The 19,190-nt window shown below is 39.3% G+C and overlaps 1 protein-coding gene across 4 annotated transcripts in view; it reads left to right on the top strand.

Annotated features, from left to right (window-relative positions):
- The window catches only part of KIF13B (kinesin family member 13B), a 128,932-nt gene that overhangs the window by 103,071 nt on the left and 6,671 nt on the right, over window positions 1–19,190 (top strand). For all 4 annotated transcript variants that reach the window (XM_075048926.1, XM_075048925.1, XM_075048924.1 and 1 more), the window contains 4 exons: window positions 4,821–4,938; window positions 5,920–6,053; window positions 15,280–15,342; window positions 16,895–17,918. In XM_075048926.1, coding sequence (XP_074905027.1) covers window positions 4,821–4,938; window positions 5,920–6,053; window positions 15,280–15,342; window positions 16,895–17,918 — 1,339 coding nt within the window. The remainder of the gene's footprint in view (window positions 1–4,820; window positions 4,939–5,919; window positions 6,054–15,279; window positions 15,343–16,894; window positions 17,919–19,190) is intronic.

Raw genomic sequence — 19,190 nt, 5'->3', positions numbered from 1 at the left:
GTTGTTCTTAAAATAACTTTGCACAATAGCCATTCTATCTTTGACAGTCATCCTTCCTTTCCCAAAGGTCCAGTAGTTTGTAGCTCAAAAGCCTTGTATCCAAAAGCCAAGTAAGACAAGATTGTGCCACTGTTAAGTTTTTGCAGGGAAAGGTTTTTTGTCAGGTTTTACTGGGAACCAGAGTTTTTTCACCAAATTGGTACCGTGTAGATCAATTTGAATAATCTTGCTGTTCATGAGAACAAGTGCCTTTTGTCCCAGCTGAATGCTTATATGTAAGTGCTACATGGTCACTTTTTCCTAAGCCTTTTCTGAACTGCTAAAATAATAAACCACAAGAACTATTCATTTCTCTTACCCAGTGGCAGCTTTTTAATGGTCTGTCAACTTCAAGAAAAGAATTGTTGTCAGGTAAAGCCTACAGATGACTTAGGTAGTGATCACCCATATTTGCTCTAAAGATTTTGTGCATGTCAGTACTGACCTGAAATAAATTCCCTGGCGTTTTTCATGGAGGATGTGTGAAAGAAGGGAAAGCAGAGGAGAAGAAGGAGAAGGTATTCTAGAAGTAAAACAAACACTTTATAAACAGCTCCGTATCAAAATACATCAAGTGACATGCATTCTTCCGGTGTCTATTTTTGATTTGTTAAATTAAGTCACTTGACCTCTGTTTGGTCACTTGGCAGAGACTAAATATATTCATGAAATGATGGCTCCTCTGGGCAAATGATTTACAAGCTTCCTTCTTTTCTCTCACCACCCTTCTTGATAGAGATTCACAGCACTTAAATAATACCAATTGCTTAGACTTTAAGTGTAGTGAATGCACAAAGCAATCATGTGAGAGTGCTATATAACATGCATATGTGAAACTTGGGAACTTCATCAAGTTAATATAGTTAATAATTCTTATATTTTTTTCTTTTTGTGAGATTGAGATGGGTTATCTTTCAATCCAGCTTAGTAAAATCAATCATTCATGAACTACCTTTTGCCTCTGCAGATTCTTCGCACAACAGTTGACCCTTTCAGTCGTCTCCAGTATTTTCTTTCGCAAATGTTTCTCCACCTGTTGCCCTGATTTACTTACTTTTTAATGGTTTGCTGTCACCTCAGAGTTGAAGCTCACATTACCCCTAACAAATCTGTCCTTCAGTCTAAAATGATGATCTTTCCGCTCTCCCCAAAGCAAGCGTTTTTCAAAAACCCAACGCGCCCTAAGTATATGGCCAGACAAATCCTTTTCTCAAGTGCACATTTCTGTTCTCAGGACCTTCATTTTATTTAACCTGGCAAAATATTTAAAATTATGTAGAAATGCAGTCATCCATAATATCGAGGCTGAAGCAAAATTTCCTAAAGATCCTAAGAACAAAGGTTTTCCTAAGGAAAAAGTCACTGAACATTGCCATTCTTTCTGTGCAAGATAAATATTCTGAAAGTGTTTTGCTCTGTTTCTTACCTACTCCAATTTTTTTCATCATTCTCCAAACAGGTCTAGAAAGTCAAGATACTTGCCTGAAATTATTTTTGTAGGAACAGTCAATGAAGGGAAGTTCTGACTCAACAAATCGTGATTCAGAAAATGATTCAGTTGCTCCTTACCTGCATTGAGTCAGTGTTCTAGTAAGCTAGAAAACTTTCCCATAATAGTTTTTCTGTTTCTTATGTCTCTTTGGTTTCCAGAAGCACTTAGACTTGGCCTATAGATAGAAAATTATTAAGACATGTCACCTTTTATCCATTTGTCTTTAGTAAGTGGATCATTGTCCTAAGATCCAAAAGTAACACTAATCAAGCTTTGTTATGTCCTCCAAAAAAGAAGCCTTCAGATGCTTTGCACTCTTCCATAGTTCTTTTTCTTAACTAATGCTAACATCTGCCAGGCTGATGGCACATCAGACCAGAAGGCAAGAAGACGTAACAATATTTCAAGATTGTTTGAGTCTTGTGACAACTTCCCACCAAATAGTTGGGGTTTTTTTGGTTTGGGGGTTTTGTTGTTGTTGTTTTTAAAAAAAACTCCTTCAGCACCCCGAGCTGGTGCATCCAAAAAATGCTGAATTACACTGAGATATTTTCCCTGTCTGGATAGTGTATGAACTCTTTTCTCATGTTTTGGCTCTTCTCCTGCAAACTAACCCATCAGTGGGATCCAGAGAAGGAGAGAGACTTTAGGAAACATTTCATATCCCGAAGGGGAAGACAGTTTGAGCATACGCTGAAGTCATTGGCTGTTTCCATGCTGGCTTTCAATGTCTGGTGCAGTGTGTGAAATGATCAAAATGATAGGATAAGAAAGCAGTCTCTGAAGCAGTATTTTGAATGGATATAAGTGGGACAAGACTGCATGCAGTAAGGCCACCAGAAAGAAACTTGCACTAGTTGAAACACAAGACTGCCAAAGCCTGAATAAGAGTTTCTGGGGAGTGGAATAGGAAAGACTGTTTCATAGAAGCATTTTGTGGAAAGAATTTTCCAGACATAGGCATGACTTTTTGATGTGTGTAAGACATAAATGAGTTGCAGGTCAAAGATAATGCTTAAGTTGGGGGCTTAAGGTACGGGTAGAACAGCTCTATCATCCATGCCGACAGAGCAGAAAGCTTTCAAGAAGGGCTTAAACACCAAAGTCCTCAAAAATACAAGACTAAACAAACCCCTGGTGTTACTGCTAGTCCCAGCCTGGGTTATATCAGTTTTGACATTCAGGATGGCTGCCTCCAGTGAACTCAGACATCCGTTAGTCTTTAGGTATCCCAAATGTTACTTCACAGAAACAGCGCCTGTTGTCTCTACATCTAATAATATGGATGTTAGCTAGTAGAGGTCTGAAGACGGGTGCTGCTCTGCAAAAGTGCAAGTTACTTGCTATTCAAAGCAGGAGAGCTTCTGTGGGACTAACTTATAGATCCAAATAGAAACGATTTTTGCTCTGGGCTGCTTAGTGTGACCTTCAACCCATTGGAGAAATCTATTCCTCCTATCCTGGCTTATTTATTATTTGTGAAACATTCATGACTTCAAGTTACAGTTAAGATTAGTTTAGCTGCCCATCATTTTTCTGTTCAAGGTCAGATTATTTCCTTGCATCCAACAGTGTGAAGTTTCTTGAAAAGGCACATTTCCTCCCTCTTCCTCCAGGAAAAATACATGAAACTTGTGGTCTGGGATGTAGCAGGTCTGTCCGTCCCTTGTGACTCCTTTCTAGTGTGTTCATTATACCATCTCTTTCTGTTATGTCTTTTAAGAGAACAAGCAAGATTCGGGTACAGATACTATATAATCCAGACAAGTACAGGTATTGTACCAATCATAGCATAACTCTACCAGAAGTGAGATCAGACTTCAGTTTGTATCGGTTTGGCTGCATCATCCTGTCTTTGCAACCTCTGTTTCTGGAAAGGTGAAACTTTGCAGGCGTGTAGTCCTGAGGGCACTCTGTTACCTGAACAGGACAATACTTTTCTGCAACACATTGAGACTTCTTGTAGCATTTGAGACCAGATTCTTTTGACCCGTAGACTCTTAAATGGATATTGAGTTGCCTTAAGGTCTCCTATAAATTAAGTAAATTAGCACCATATAGCTTTTTTGGAGTCTACTCTTTAGTAATGCAAAGGAACCACTTTGACAGGCAAGTGTGCCCATATCAGAAGTTTGGAGGACAACCACATGGATTTCAGTGCCTGCCTCTCAGCTCTGCACACCAAACGTGGTGCTCAGTTTGGTGAAGCAATATAGGGTCTTGTATCCAGCTGAAACTTTGAGCAGACACACCCTCTGGCCAGTCACTTAGTGTAACCGTTGCAGACAAATCTGTAAACAATTTTATATATCAAGATGATAGAGTTAGGAAAAAATGATTTGGCCCCATAGATTCTTGACACTTGTGCACTGGTGTGAAATACTAGCTTGGAGATTCTCTCTGTTAGCCAAGAGACTTTTATCATTGAGCCAGTTTCTGACCTGTAAGGTTGAGATGAAAGATGCAACACCGCAGCGGACCTTTGTAAAAGTGTGAGAAATGGCACCCCACGTTCAGAATGGTGTGTACCTCCCTTGGGATCCATGTGAAAACCCAGCCAGAGAATCCTGGGATCTTGGGAAGGCAGATGGCCTACCACCTTCTTGGTTGCTGTTTCTTCCTACCTTATCTACACTCAGGCTCTTGCAGATCTGAAAATCATCATGTTTCATCTTCACTAACCATGTCAAAACTCTAACCTGTCTTTACTTAATCTTTTTCTTGGCTCCTGGTATCCACAGCTTGTTGGCCAGGCTGTTAGAAAAATTGCAGTACTACAGTTGTTTCCTCTTGATCTCATCAGCTTATCCATTCTGTGACCCTAGGCACCCTAGACCTAGGTCCAGCCTTTAGGTCTAAGATCGTATTTCTTTCCTTGTTCAGAGCTCTGTCTGTCCTCACCCCTTCTCTCTGACACTCTACATCCAGACTTCACTCATGACTGCTTCCAGGGTAGATACACAACATATTTAGGAATTTGGGGCAGACAATACTATTTTATTTTCACCTGGTTGTAATGTACTCAACTTCCAAAACACAGCTGTATAATTGAGTGAAATATTACAGCTTTAAGGTCTATAAGTAGACTTTTTCTGTGCCTTGATGCTGAGGGTGCTTATCTTTGCAGGACTGGGTGTTTCAACTAAAAGTGCCTCTGGGGAAGGGTTTTTCCTCAGCTCTTGTGCATTCTGAATTTTGCAAAGGGGCTGTGAAGGCTGGCATGGTATGTAAGTATTGCTGTACTCTTGCTGGTGTGCTAACTTTGAAAAATAAAACTTTTTTTCTCTAGGGCCGATGGGAGAGTCAACAGGACGTATCCCAAGGTGCCACAAATTCCAGTAGAGGCATTAGTCCATCTCGTACCTCTCTGCCAGGCTCTGGGCAGCAAAACCACTCTCCTGATCCGGGTAAGGGCTTTCTTAAAGCTAAGACAACTTTCCCAAAAATGGAGTGAAGTTACTGCAGCTTCTGAATGTCAGTTAAAGCTGAGCTGCTTTCAGAGTTGCAGAGAAATTTCTTCTCCAGAGCACTGTCTGTGCAGTTCCCTCTCTGTGAACATTTAGCAGTTGTGGCTAAGCTACTCAGACTCTAGGCAACTCTAACTAGCCTTTTCTTTAAATCTGATACTAGTTCTGCTAAGAGGCAAATGCCACATGTTTAAAGTTTTCTTTATCTCAGTAGTTCAATTTCAAAAGCCAAAATTTAGCTGGCCTCAGTACATGCTATCTGTTACCTGAGTAAAACAACAAAGACAGTAAGGCTACTTATGTTTTAGAAAACAAGCAGCACTGGAATTGGATGGGTGTTTTGCAGCTGATGTGCCTAGTATATAACTGAGAGTGCAGAGATATATAGTAGTGATGTTTTGTGTGTCTGTCTAGGTTTTCTTAAGGGGGAGTAGCGTAGAAAAAATGGCAGTATGAGTAAGGAGAGTTGAATGCCCCTAACGTTGTTTCTTAACTTGAATCTTCTCATCTTCTGCTTCCAGTAAGTTTTGTAATTGCCATTAAAGTTGTGTGTTGTATGGACGTCCTTTTTCAATTTTGCTTCTAGATTGGTGGGGTTTTTTTCTGCTTCTGCAAGTTACAAAGCATTTTATGTTTCCAGTTGCAAATGACAAGCTTTTTCACACTATGTGATGGAAAAAAATTTTCCTGTATACTGAGGCCACAGATTAAGACCTACCCAAATACACATGTCCCTTTCAAAGGAAGAACAAGCACTCAATGCTTTTCTTTGGTTAATGCTTTGACCACTGGAAGATGTCATCTTAGACTAAAATGATAACATTTTGTAATAAATTTGTTGGGGTTTTTGGCTTGGGTTTGGGTTTTTCCTTTTCCTTTCCCCAAAGCATAACTGTTCTCATTTTTTAATTTTTCCAACAGGTATTGGTAGCCTTGCTGCTTCCTATCTGAATCCTGTAAAGTCTTTCGTGCCTCAGATGCCAAAGCTGCTGAAGTCTCTCTTTCCCATTAGAGATGAGAAAAAGGGCAGGCAGACCTCTCCTCTTGTACAGCAGGTAAAAAATTGAATCAAATAGGCTATGCAGTAATATTGGTGAGTGCTGTTAGACTTGCTGGCAAAATGCTGTTTTATATGTTGTTGCAGTGCAAACCAAGCTTTTAGTCATAGTAAAGTCTTGTGATGCATTCCCCCTCCGTTCTGTCCAGAGATAGTGGAGCTGTTTAAACTTATTGATACACTCAGCCCACTTGGCTTTTTAGAAGTGCCAAATACAGTACCAGCATGATTTATGGTAATACCACTTGGAGCAACAATAGTAAAATTTATGAAGTGCACTTAGTGTTGTTTGTGTATTGCCAAGTGGAAAATGTAATTCTATTTTTAATTCGTTATTTCAATATGCCATTCCCTCCCACCCCTCACCCCAGCTCATGTCACTTTTTACCCTCTTCTGCTATGTACTTTGGACAGTTGTTTTTGTTCATTCTCTTGTCTATTCCACATGTCAGAGAAGCATTTGATTTTCTTTTTTTTTTTTTTTTTTTTGGATGCTGTGCTGCAAAACTCCACCTGCTCCAGATGTGGCTTCTGTGCAGTAGATAACGTATGGTCAAGCAGACTAGAAAAAGCTACTGTCTTTAAAAGAAAACAGATGAAATACAGAATCCCATTATAAATAATATTATCTCCTTTATTTGAGAGGCTGTGGTTTATTTATAAAGGAATAGTCCTCTATAGTGTGAGTCTGGAAGATGTAACAAACTGTTATGAAGATAAATCTGGAGCCAGATCTCACTTGTGAAAGTTTGTGGAAATCTATGCTTTGTCTATGCTATGTCTGTCCGTGCTTTGTTAACCATCCAGCTAACTCTGCTATCACCTTGTTCACTTGCCTGGAGTTCTGGAAGCACATTACCTGTTAACTTAGGCCTTTCCTCACCTCTTGACGTGCAGACAAATGTTTTAAAGGATATCTTTCTCAAAACAAAGCAAAACAAACCCTAAAATTCCCAAGCAACTATTTTTTTGTGGTTGGATCCAGACATTCTGTTCTGTAGCAGACATTGTTTGCTACAACTAAACTTGCTGTTACAAGAATGTCCTAGGACTACAGGAAGTTGTTTTGTCATTGTAGAAGTACAGTGAAATATTAAATAAATAAATAGAGTAAAACCAAACACACTAACACTTAAATATTTTTAAAAGTAACTTATGACAGACATAGCACAAAAAAAAAATAAGGCAGATTTAAAATATTTTTAGTTTGTGGTTTTATTCTCTACAAAGTAATAAAAGGAGCAAACTTTACTCCCGTATATTATCTAATTTAATGCTTTACATTTTCATGTTGTCTTTTGCTTACAACAGCCTTAGTGTTGAGACTGGAATTGTATAAACTTACTCAGCTATGAAATTTAGAGGATTAAAATTAAGACAGTGGATTTCTTTAAAGGTATTTGGGTATCGAAAGATGCAAATAGGCGCTCTTTACAATTGCAGTGAGAGCCTTTCACAACTTCTTGAATTCTTACCGAATCAATGAGAGCCGAGATTAGAAGCAAGGCCTAATTTCCTGCCTCTAGTCTAACCACCTGTTCCCACTCCTTCCTACTGTTCAAGATCAGACTTGCATTATTTGTCTTGAAGTCAGTTTTTAAACTACAAAGACATCTTTTTTTTACAAGATTTTAATTTATATTATGGATTACTATGAAAACTCAAGTAATCAGATCATGATCACAACATTTTTAATAGGAGGGAATGCTATTTCTGCTTTGTTTTAAAAAAATAAAAGCTAATGTATAAACAGGAGTGTGTGATGTTTTAATGCTTGGTTGCATTGGAGAGCAACCTAAGTTTTTCCATGACCCCTGAATCCGTATATTAAAATGAAATCTTGTAATTATTTGCTACTTTTAGTTTTGTAATAGAACAAGTCAATTGTATTACAAATACACCTCACTGGCTTGAGAGGTTTATAGATATTCTTTGCAGCTCTATCAGTAAGGAAACAGGGCTTCTTCACTCCTGTTAGCAATCACAGTGCACAGAAGAGAGAGCAAAAATTGAAGGAACTGCTACAGAATTAGCTACAGCTGCTCCTGTGCAGCACAAAAAAAAAATAAATATGTGCTGTTGTAGCAAGACTGGCTTTAAGATCATAAATATTATGTCTAGTAATCTTTCTTGCTGTTTCTTTATAATGGCCTGATGATGCAAATGTGGCCAGAAGAATTTAAATGGTGGCAGTGATGAATGGCTATTGTACTCAGTGGACGATGGGGCTGCTATGGGGGTCAGTGTTTGGCAATCAGCTTTAACACCTTATCGCTAACCTGCCAGAGTGAGACAGCAAGCTTAGTAATTCTTGCATAACTGTAGTAAACTACGCAATGGAGAGGACACAAAAAAAGGTATTTCTGAGTCTCAGAAAATACGGAACAACACATCTTAGTTCTGTGGAAGAATAAAACTTTGATACACAGTGGCAAGGGATATAAATGAATGTGCAAGGTGAGAGTAGGTGGTAAACTACAAAAAGGATAAGGGAGAGGTGAAGCTGAAAGAATTTTTCAGCTGTAATTCCAAAGGGATCTGACCCCTAACTGGGATTTGCTGGACTTCTGTTGCCGTAAACAATTGGGAGAGCTAGGTTCAGGAATAGAAATTACTAAAGGAATGCTTTACAAAGAAAATGGAAATATCTAAATCATCCTTTCCTGGCTAAAAGCAAACGAGCAGCTGTATAATAACAGGTTTTTGAACATAAATACCTAAAAGCTAAGTGGATCAGTTTATTACTTTCTCCTGGTTCATTGAACAACTTCAGCAAAAGAGAATTTCCAAAGTTCTTGTCAAGCTCCCTTCTCAGTGCATATCTGTTACATTATTTGAGAGTACTTAATTATCTAATGTCATTAAAACCCATTCTGGAAAAATGCTGTGAACCATCTTGAGCTAGATGGCTGGCCCAGCTGTTGTATTAAATCTCCAATATGTTATAGTTAAATTATCAGGGTTAGATGGCTGTACATCTCTGCAGAAAGCATCAGATTTGTTTCGTTGCGCCTTGTAAGCAGGGTCTTATGGTTAAGTTGATTTTAGTGCTTTTGAGCATCCTTTCCAAGGAAGCAGTACTTAACCTTTTTCCAAGTTTATAACTGAAGTTAAGTTCATCATGACCAAGCAGCTCTCCAAGTGGATGCGTTACTGAATCTCTGATTCTGTGCAAGTAAACAGAAGATGGAGTTCTGATCACTCATTCTGAAAATAACTTTTTTTTATTTTAGCAGCCTTTTATTTCAGTCAGACACTGTTGCTTAGGCTGGCATCAGCCTTAAAGTAAGCAAGCACATACAGAAGTTATCTTAACAAAATGGTCTTTCCCAGTGCTATTTTTATTTATAGTCAGTGGTTGCCTGAGTTTCAAAAATGCAGAGACATTCCAGTCAAGGTGGTGGCAGCAACAAAATTGCTGTCTTTGACCTTCTGATGCAAGTTTAGTAACTAATCTGGAGAATAATGAACCGCAATTAATGAAATCTGCTCTCGTATTCAAGTGTGTTTCTCAGACAGCACATAAAATAATTGAAAGAACTTCCTGCTCTCTAATTAGTTAGATTGAATTAATTTGGCATAATAGGATTCTTTATGTAACTAGCAGAACGGCTTCCGATGAAGCTGTTTATGTACCTAAAAGATTGGTTTCTGATGAAGCTGTTTATATACTTTTAAGTTAGAAATGCCTATTTTCTCCATTATCTGATGCCTTTAAATTAATTGCCAGTAGTCTGTAAATAAAAAAAGCCAGCAATTTAAACCCTTTTGGATTGCTGGAATTGCTTTTTATTTTCCTAGTCTATTCTTTAAAAAGCTTAGTACTGCAGTGTGCAAGATTTAAAGCCCTACCAAACCTTATTGCTGATGGGGAAAAGTTGAAAATACTTGTGTAAAATATGCAGGTGAATGGAGAATCAGTGTTTCATCTATCTGTGCTTAATTATATTACGTACATGCTCTTGAAGCTTGTCTTTTTTATTAACATGCTGAGGCTTTCATAGTGTGCACCAAGCAGAATTACTGTTCTTTACCTTATGACCCTGTTGATCTCCAGGAACTGCCTGTGTAATTACATTTTAGGGCATCATTGGGTGCTGACATTAAAAATGTACATATTAAATTTCAGTTTCTGTTTTTTGACATTGCTGCGGCAGAAGCACATTCCTCTGACCAATGTGCATTTGGTAAGTGGGTTTTGGTCACCTTCATACTCGAGAGCCTTGTTGGGTGCTCAGATGTCTTTTTGTTAGCACATGGCTTAAATGAGAGATATTGAGTCACGGCTATCGTAAAAAAAAAAAAAAAAAAAAAAAAAAAAACCAAAAAACAACCAAACTCTTTGAATTTCCATGTGCTAATATGATTCATTTTTGTTTTGTGGTATAGAAATGCAGACATGTCACACATGGAGAAGGGCAGCTCTTAATTTTTTTCTCTTTCACCTTCTGATGCAGAAGTAGTAATTAATCTTAAAAAATAATGAAATGCAGTTAATGAAAAGCTATCTAAATAGACAAAAGCCTTTTTCTGGCAGTGCATTAAAAAATAACAGTTTCATGGATGTGCATGGTGCATAGTATAATTGCTAGAACTGACATTCCTTAATCAAATGTAAATAATGTGGCCTCAGAGAACCTTCTTTAAAATCTTGAAGGCTTTTTTCAGAGTTTCAAATAAAGAACCATTTGGATGCTATAATCAGCATAGCTCAACAGATCCTCTGTGGCCAGCTGAGCTCATATGTGTCTACTTCTTGTGACTGAGTTGTTAGTGTTTTGATTTCTTTCTGAGTTCAGTTTTCCCTATCATCCTCATACAAATAGTTTTTAATAAGAATGAGTATGGAAAACTGGCTTTTAAGTCCTTAGAGCAAACCACTGAAACTTCTTTATGAACTAACTTGAAAATGGTTATGAATTACCCTTCTAATCTGCCCGGACCTAGGAATGAAGTAATTTAACTGCATAGAAAATGATATGGTTAATTTTGCATAAAGTATATTAGAAATGTGGAATTTAAAAGTGTTATTATAGGCTGAAATGTTCCACATATGGAAGGTGGAATAAGAGGGGTTTCTTTGGGTTAATAGTGAAATGCACAGTGTCTCTAGAGAAGAAAACAAACAAACACCAAAAAAACCAACAAACTAACTTGTACTGGGCTTCAGATCTCCTTTTGGAATGCAGGAGATTTTCTATTTGAATGATTAATGACTTTAAAATGATTTTAAAATTGAGGGCAGAGAGGAATATTGTTGGGGGGGACCTTTTTAAAATGGATTCAACTTTTTTGGCTATGTACTAGGGGATTCAGAATTCTTACTGCATTGCCATGTATGTCTTGTGAAAGTATTTTATCCCGTGTGCTCAAAACCGATTTAAATCTACATTTAATGAAGCAACTGTTATGCCCTGCTGCAGAAGTTTCCAATAGCTCCTTTTAAATGGTGATGTGAGCATAGTGCTGTCAGTGTGACAGTCCTCGAGCTCAGTCATTCCTATCTGTGGATGGTAAAGCATAGACAAGAGCAATGGAAGTTTTCTGATAATGCCCTTTTAGGATTGCATCAGCTATAACCTTGGCTAGACCATTTGTGGAGCTGGGAGGATAATTCTTGTACATGCTCGCCCAGTCTGTTCTCTTAACTGCCACTGAACTTTCTGCTTATTGGGTGTTAACATTGAAGGATTTTCATCCAGTGACGTGAAGCAAAAGGCTTTGTACTGAAGTAATCAGTCACCATTGTCAGAGGCATTTTACAAAATGTTTAACGACATAGAAATACCAAATGTGTTTTTCTGAGCTCATTGAAGAGACTGCCATTATATATATGTAATAAATGGTATAAAAAGAGTTCATTTAGAATTCATTTTGGTGCCTCTTTAAGTGGGGTGAGATACACGTTTGCTTTGTCTGTTCAAGCTCACCAACATACCAGGTAGGTCTCCAGACTACGCTAACCACTAGTAACTTACATGGCTTTTGGTCACCTCAAAGTATGTGCAAACTGACCTCTCATCTGACCAGAAAATACGCACTCCTAGAAATTCTTATACACTCACTGCACAGAGTAGCAGCTCTCAGGAAAAAGACAATTTTTGTTCTACAAAGATTCCGAGACACTTTAAAGTGAATTTCTTTTATGTTCTCTCTTACTCCATATTTTGTGAGCTGGGTTGAAGAAATTGTGCCAAAAATTATCACTGTAAAAGGGTTGTGTTTTGCCATTGGGTAAATATATATGTCTAGTTTAGCAGTCGCTATCTACAAACATTTAACAACAGAATTTGGCTCTCGATTCAGGAATATTTTTCATCCAGTAAATGTCTTCATAGATAGTCAAACACATTGTTTTCAGTATGCCCCCCAAGTAACTTGACTACATTTCATAACAAAGATTTGTTTTAGTACCCTTACTACCCCAGTGAGGGTGTTTCTGCCCATCTGTTTCTTGTCAACACCAAAGTTGGGCAAGTGCCACTTCTCGTAATTGCTTTTTTCTCCATGTTTTTCTAAACAGTGCTTGGCAAAGTTATTGTAGTTTTGAGATTTGTCATCCTTTCAGGAGGAGAACTTGATGAGGAATGATTAAAGTGTAACGGTTCTCTTTCTTTTGCTATTTGATATCAACTGGATTTTTTGATTTCATGGATTTACAGGCTGTAAGACTGAAGGTTTTTGAGAGATAAAAAACCAAAACAAACACTTCCCTCTGTTTGTTTTAAAGGGAGAAAAGGAAATCAAAGGAACTGAGAAATATCTTTAAATACTTTTTCTTATTCCAGTTCTGAGTGCTTATCTCTGGATAATAATGCTAGACCTCAAAGCACTGCCCAGAGACAGCATATATACTGGGAGAAAATGGGACAAAAAGATCAAATTGTATTATGGTGCCAGTGTGAGAGCCTGGCGCTGGCTTTAGCTCCTGATACAAGGTCTGCTGAAAAAGGTTGTTTCCCCTCCTATATCAGATCACAAACAGTAGTGTGGAAGCAACAAGGACAGTGTCTTTCCTTTGCACAACCTTTCTGAGATGCCAAAATGCAGTGCTTTTAGCATTGGAGCATGGAGATATTTAACTAGGATAATTTGAATTCAAGAGCCTTGGCTTCTCACTGAGGTTCAGCTGCATCTCTGCAAAAGGTTTAAAGTGCTATGTAAGTGCCTGCCTAGGGATTAGCCCTAATGCCTTGTAACTACGGGGGGGGGTGGGGGGGGTGGGGTGGGTGTTTTTTTGTTTGTTTGTTGGTTTGGTTTTTATTAAAAGGTGATATTTAATAGCTTGGCTTTGCAGTCCCAAGATGGACCAACCCATGATTCAAAGATGGTTGAAGAGGAGAGAGTAAGTGTTCTGCCAAATACTCTGCTCCCTTTAACACCGTGATAAGCTTCTATTAAACCTAAAATTTGCAGAGTTTTCTCATAAGAAAGTTAATCCCTCTGTTCTCTAGTCTTTGTTAAAGTGAAACACTTGGCTGCTAGGACAATCAAGTTATCCTTTCATGCCTGAGTTAATACTTAGGACGAGTCAGAGTACTCACACACCTCATTGCTCTAAGCTATCTCTGGACTCGGCCACAAGTCAGTACTACAGTCATTCTCAGGTTAATACTTTTGTCTTAAAACATTGCTGCTTTATTCCAAAGGAAACTGAAGTTCTGGAGTACGAAGTATCTGAAAAACCACTGGATCATGAGCCCTAAAGATGTGTTTATTTTTAGGCTTCATTGATTTGTTCTGATTCGGGTCACCATCTGCTTCCTGGAGCCCCAGTGCATGTCCTAGTAAGGATCTCAAGATGCTGATACCTTGTGCACCCTAAATAGAGCCAGTTTGCTCTGAACCCCACTTCAGTGATATACTTTCCGTTAGCAGGTTTAATGACAAGCAGACCCCTCCTTTCCTGCTTTCTTTTATTGAACCGAAGGTTTAATGTGTTAAAAAAAATTATTTCGGTCCACTGTGAACCTGTTGGGGTTTTTGTCTGTCTTCTATCTTTTTATTTTTTACCTTGAACAACCATGTTTTTATTTATTCCTTGACAATCTGTATAAATAATAGCTGTTCTTTTCTCCCATGTTTATTTCTTTTGGGGCAGGATTAGTCATATTCCTGCTTTACTGTACTTAGAAGGAATGCAAGAGAAGAGTACTTTACTCTTCAGCTGGAAAGTTTCAGTTCTTTAAACAGATTGTTGAATTCGGGAAATAGCTGTCTCAGAGATGAGCACTGCCTGCTTATTTCTACAGAATGAGTTCTCAAGTCCCTTGGAGAAAAAAGAAAAAAAGCAGACCGCTCCCAAATTGTATAATATGTTGCCCTTAAAGAGCTCTTTCCCTGAAACTATGAGCCTGCACTTGCAGTATGTTATTTAACGGTGCTGAAGAGAGATGTTTCTGCTAGTTTCTCCTCTCCTTTTCTTCATGCTTCCCTTTCCCAAGGTTCTCCATTGAACTGGTGGTCCCTTTCCCTCCTGTGTCAACAGTGCATGACAGCCCAAGCTGACAGCTTAGCCTAAGATTTATAGTCAAATGTCACAATTTGCTGTTACAGTCTTAGGAGAGTGATTATTTCAAATCTTCAACACAAAAACCTGAATACGGAGCAAGTGAGGGACATTTATTGCCAATACGTTCATATCAAGCCCCATGTGATAAAAGAGAAGATACTGTTGAAACACAGAAGTGGTTCTTCTGGCACAGGACCAGTATATTGTGATTAGCAAATGGGATGTGTAGTCTTCCCTCTAGCAGGCAGTGGCAATGCCCTCTTTGAAAAGAGGATGCACAGATCTTGTTTCTGGCTTCCTTTTTGAGTTAAAGCGAACAATGCTAAAAGCTAAACTGAATTAAGATACTGGAGATGGAGAAAGAGTTTTGGAGAGGGACTGAAGCTGAGGATTTCACTAGCCAGACCAGCATGACCTCAGATCCCTTTGTCATCTGGTTGCTCAGCAGTCTGTCTTTGCATAAAAGAAAACTTTGTACACTATGAATTTGTACACGTAGCTGCTTATGTGTTAAAATTTGGGGGTGCCTTGGTTCAGGTTTTTACCCCTTTGGAGTATGTCATCACAATGCAATAAAACAGCAATGCTCCATCCTTTTGTGACAAAGGTTTGTTTGTGATTCCAAAATTTCAAATGTAAGTTTTAATGTTCACCAGTTTGACAATATCTAATCCTGTAAGTGAAGGATGTTCTGTTTTTTTCATTCCTGCAGGCTGTCCCACGAATTATGGTTCAGTCTGCCAGTATTGATGCCAGTGCTGCAAAGATAAAACAGGTGAGCACGTCCCAGGATGTGATGATACAATTTTCATATTCACATGCCTGGAAACCAGAGGTGGCAAAAGCAACTGCTGGGTTAGCTACTTAAAACCTGTTGCGCTTCTACTGTTGCTTCACTGTGAGACAACAAATGCAGTGTGTGTTGCTGTGTTTTCTTGGGTCCTGGTAAAATCTCCCCTTATATCGCTAGTTACACATTTATATTTGAAAGCCTGGTCAATCATATGATTGCATTAGCAGTTAACTAGCTAAAATTTAGCTGTTTTGCTGCTTTAAAAGGCAAATTGCTAGGCTCTGATGCTTTCTATAAACAGAACGTGTTTGTTATTCTGAGTGTTGAGCTTAATTCTCAATTTTACATTTCAAGCCAATTCATGGTATCGGTGTGAAAAAAAGGCTCTTGCTAAACTGGAGAGAAAATAGGCCCTATGATCTCCCACAGTTCAGCAGAACTTCAGTCTTATGAATAGCAAATCAGCTTTCTCCCACTGCGCTTTTATTGTCTTAGGAAAATGTGTGTTATCTGAATGCTTAAAAGGGAAAACCCAAAGCAAGAGCAGAGCTCCCAGAGTCCACATGTACACCATCCTTTCCATAGAAAAGCTAAAAATATGTCTTTAATCCACAGCAATACTTCAAAAAACTTTTCTGTATTACATTTCACTTAGCAATAGCAAGCTAGCCTTTAGTTCTGAAATTCCTGTAATTCAATCAAATCCCTCTTTCTTCAAACGCCACTTACATTGCCAGTGGAAAAGGCACTTCAGAATAAGGTGAAAATCCTGTAGTTTGGGACACTTAACCACTAGATGGGATAAACCACAAAATTTTGAACGGTAAACAAAGATGTACACCTGAGAGTTAAGACAGAATATGTACAAATCTGCCGTCCTCCAACCACTTTTTTTTCCCCCTTCATATTAGCAGCCTCCTCCCTCCCTCTCAAAGAGATTTAGAGACATCCTAATCTTTTAGAGTACATGTGCTGGCAAAAGATATTGATCTATCAGATTTAGTAAACTTTACAGCCAAGAAATACATCACTAAAATGGGCTGTTAATCTCATGAGGTGCAGTTAATTTCATACTCTGAAAGTGTGTGGTGCTGGCGGCATTGAGGTGGGAATGGCATTTGGAAACGGGGACATAAATGACAGTTTAGTTGGAGAGGCATGATTTATCAATCCTGAGAGTTAAGCCAAATAACTGTGAGAGACTTATAGATCATGGCTGTTTCACATTTCATATAAATCCTGCTATTCAAACAGCAAATGACCATTCCTGTAATATAAATAATTTTTCAGTAAATATTGGGGAACGTATTTCTTTTAGTTGACACTTTTCTTATTAATGGAAGAAATGAGCTGACAATCCTACCAGGTTTGCAAAGCTGACTTCGGATCAGCTTGCATCTTTTGGAGATTGCAGCTACACAGGGATTTAGATAAGCTGAAGGCCTTAGTACTTCCCAGAGGCCTTGTGTGTATCCTTTTAGCCCAGATGTTGTGGATAACAGAGCTTCACGGTCCCTATCCTCTTCTGTTTCAGATTAACCAAGAGGAAGCAGGGAAAAAGCCATTCCAAACTGCAGTGCAGACGTCCGAGGCAGACAAGAGTCTGGAAAAGACACCCAAAGTGCCTTTGCAGCAGCCCACAGGAGATACCCAGGCACAGGACTCCCAGGAAGGACCTCCGAGTCCTCTGAGTGAAGCCTCCAGTGGGTACTTTTCTCACAGTGTCTCAACAGCCACCCTCTCTGAAGCCCTTGCAGCGGGAAGTGATGCTGTGGCTCAACCAGGAGGTCAAATGCCTGCAGTGAGTGACTTCCCAGCTCCCGCTGTGGCTCAGGTCTCTTCTTCTGACATGCCAGGGCGCTTGGACAGTTCTTCAGAAAGCTGTCTCGGTACTAAGAGAGAGAGTCTACCCGCCTTTAGCCTTCAAAGTGCTCACACAAGACCTAAAGACAGCACTGAAGTGAATGGAAATGATGCTTTGAAATCAAAATCTTGCACATCTCCTGTGACTCCAAGTGAGCAGGCAAATGATGTCTCTGTAGCCACTGATGCAAAAACCTTTCTTTCTACCTCCGCTCCAAAGAAGGAGTTGTTATCCAAACAATCAATGGAGTCAGCAGGACAAGCTAGGAAAAAAGAAGTGGCTTCTGGGGCTTCAGAACTGGAGTTTCCCAAACCACAGATTCGTCCTGACCAATCATCCCAGTCTAGCATTGCAGCCTCCCCCTTCAAAATCCAGAAAGTCAAGACATCAGAGCTGAAGTCTTTTACAAGCATGCTGGGGACAGATCCCACATGTTCACTAAACACAGAAGAGCAGCAAGAAGGAGAAAAGACCACATCCACTGCCCGTGGACAGAACCATAATGGATCAGAGATGGCAGAAGAAAAACTGGAGGTGACTTCTGACTCCGAAGATGCCAATGAAACTCCTGAGTGGCTGAAGGAGGGAGAATATGTCACAGTTGGCGCAAATAAGACGGGCACTGTTAGATATATTGGGCCCACAGACTTTCAAGAGGGAACATGGGTTGGTGTTGAACTGGATTTACCTTCAGGTAAAATATGATCTAGACCGGGTGTAAAGCAGACAGCATGTCAGAATTTGTGGTGTTCATTTTAATGCTGCTTTTTGATGAAAGGGGTTTCATTAGCCATTACTGGGTGTATTTCGAGAAGGGAAATATAAAAGATCTTTCCCTACTGTAATTTTTTTCCAGTCTGCCTTTGTAAACCTGGTCTCACTGACCTCTGACTGAATTGTGTCCCTTTTCAGTTATTTCATTGGCTTCTTACAATGGAGGTAGGAATCAGGATTGCTTTTACAATGCAGCTCAGTAAGTGTATAGTTGCAGGAGACGGGCCTTGTGTTCAAAGAGTTCTCTCCTGGGCTTCTGCTCTGAGTGTCCAAAGTGCAACAGGAGTTGTGGGATTCAAATGAGCGAAGGAACATTTAGGCTAAATAAGTTGCAAAGTCTCTTTATAGGTTACCTAGTCTCTCGCAAGCTATTTTAAAATAAGCTGTAAAATTGCAAAAGACTATTTTGTGTGTGTGTGTACGTACCTATGTGTATGAAAACCAGTAGGAAATAATCATACATTGACCACCAGGACATACAGATGATTTAAGGTTTATTTCAGCTTCTTATTTGTCATTCCTATCTGACTCTGACCTGTACAACTGTAGACTTCCGAGAATTTAGGCTCTAATACATGCTTTTTGGAAACTAGGGTGCTGTTCCTGGGGAGGGCTCGTTCATATGTGCTGTTGTAGCATGATGCGGGGAAAACAGTGACTTCAGCGCAAGATGAAAGAAAGATGATGGCTGGCATTTGTTCTCTGCTGGAGCTCCAGGCTTCTTAACTCCTTTCCTTTGCAGGTTCATGTCCGCTTTCATGGGACTCATTTTCTCCAAGAGGAGGCAGGACTGGGGGAAGGCAGGGTGTGCTAGTGGAAAATTCAAGAGACAAGCAGTAGATACTGCTGCCTTTGATAGTAAGAGGGTTTGGTTTACCAAGGGCATGTAAAGCTCCTTATTTAAATCCTTTTAACCAAGCTGTAGCATTCCAAGTCTTGCAGTGCAGGCTCTGTTGGGTGAATCAGCACGTCCCAGGGAGTTGCCCTAACGCTCGTCTCTGCTGCACAGTTCCCTGGGACTGGAGCCGTTCACCAAGATAAATACTGTGTCAGGATCCAGAACTCCCATTAAATGAGCAGTTATCTTCCCTGCGCATGGTGTGCTCATAAAAGCTAAACTGGACGGTGTGTTTTCAGCTGGTTTCAGAAAACTCTCTGGAGTCTGCAGTCCTGGAAAGCAAACTGTAGCTCT

The sequence above is a fragment of the Buteo buteo genome, chromosome 17 (genome assembly GCF_964188355.1).
Source record: "Buteo buteo chromosome 17, bButBut1.hap1.1, whole genome shotgun sequence".
Lineage (NCBI taxonomy): Eukaryota > Metazoa > Chordata > Aves > Accipitriformes > Accipitridae > Buteo > Buteo buteo.
Note: the sequence above shows the minus strand (reverse complement) of the source record. Positions and strands in the feature narration are given on the sequence as shown.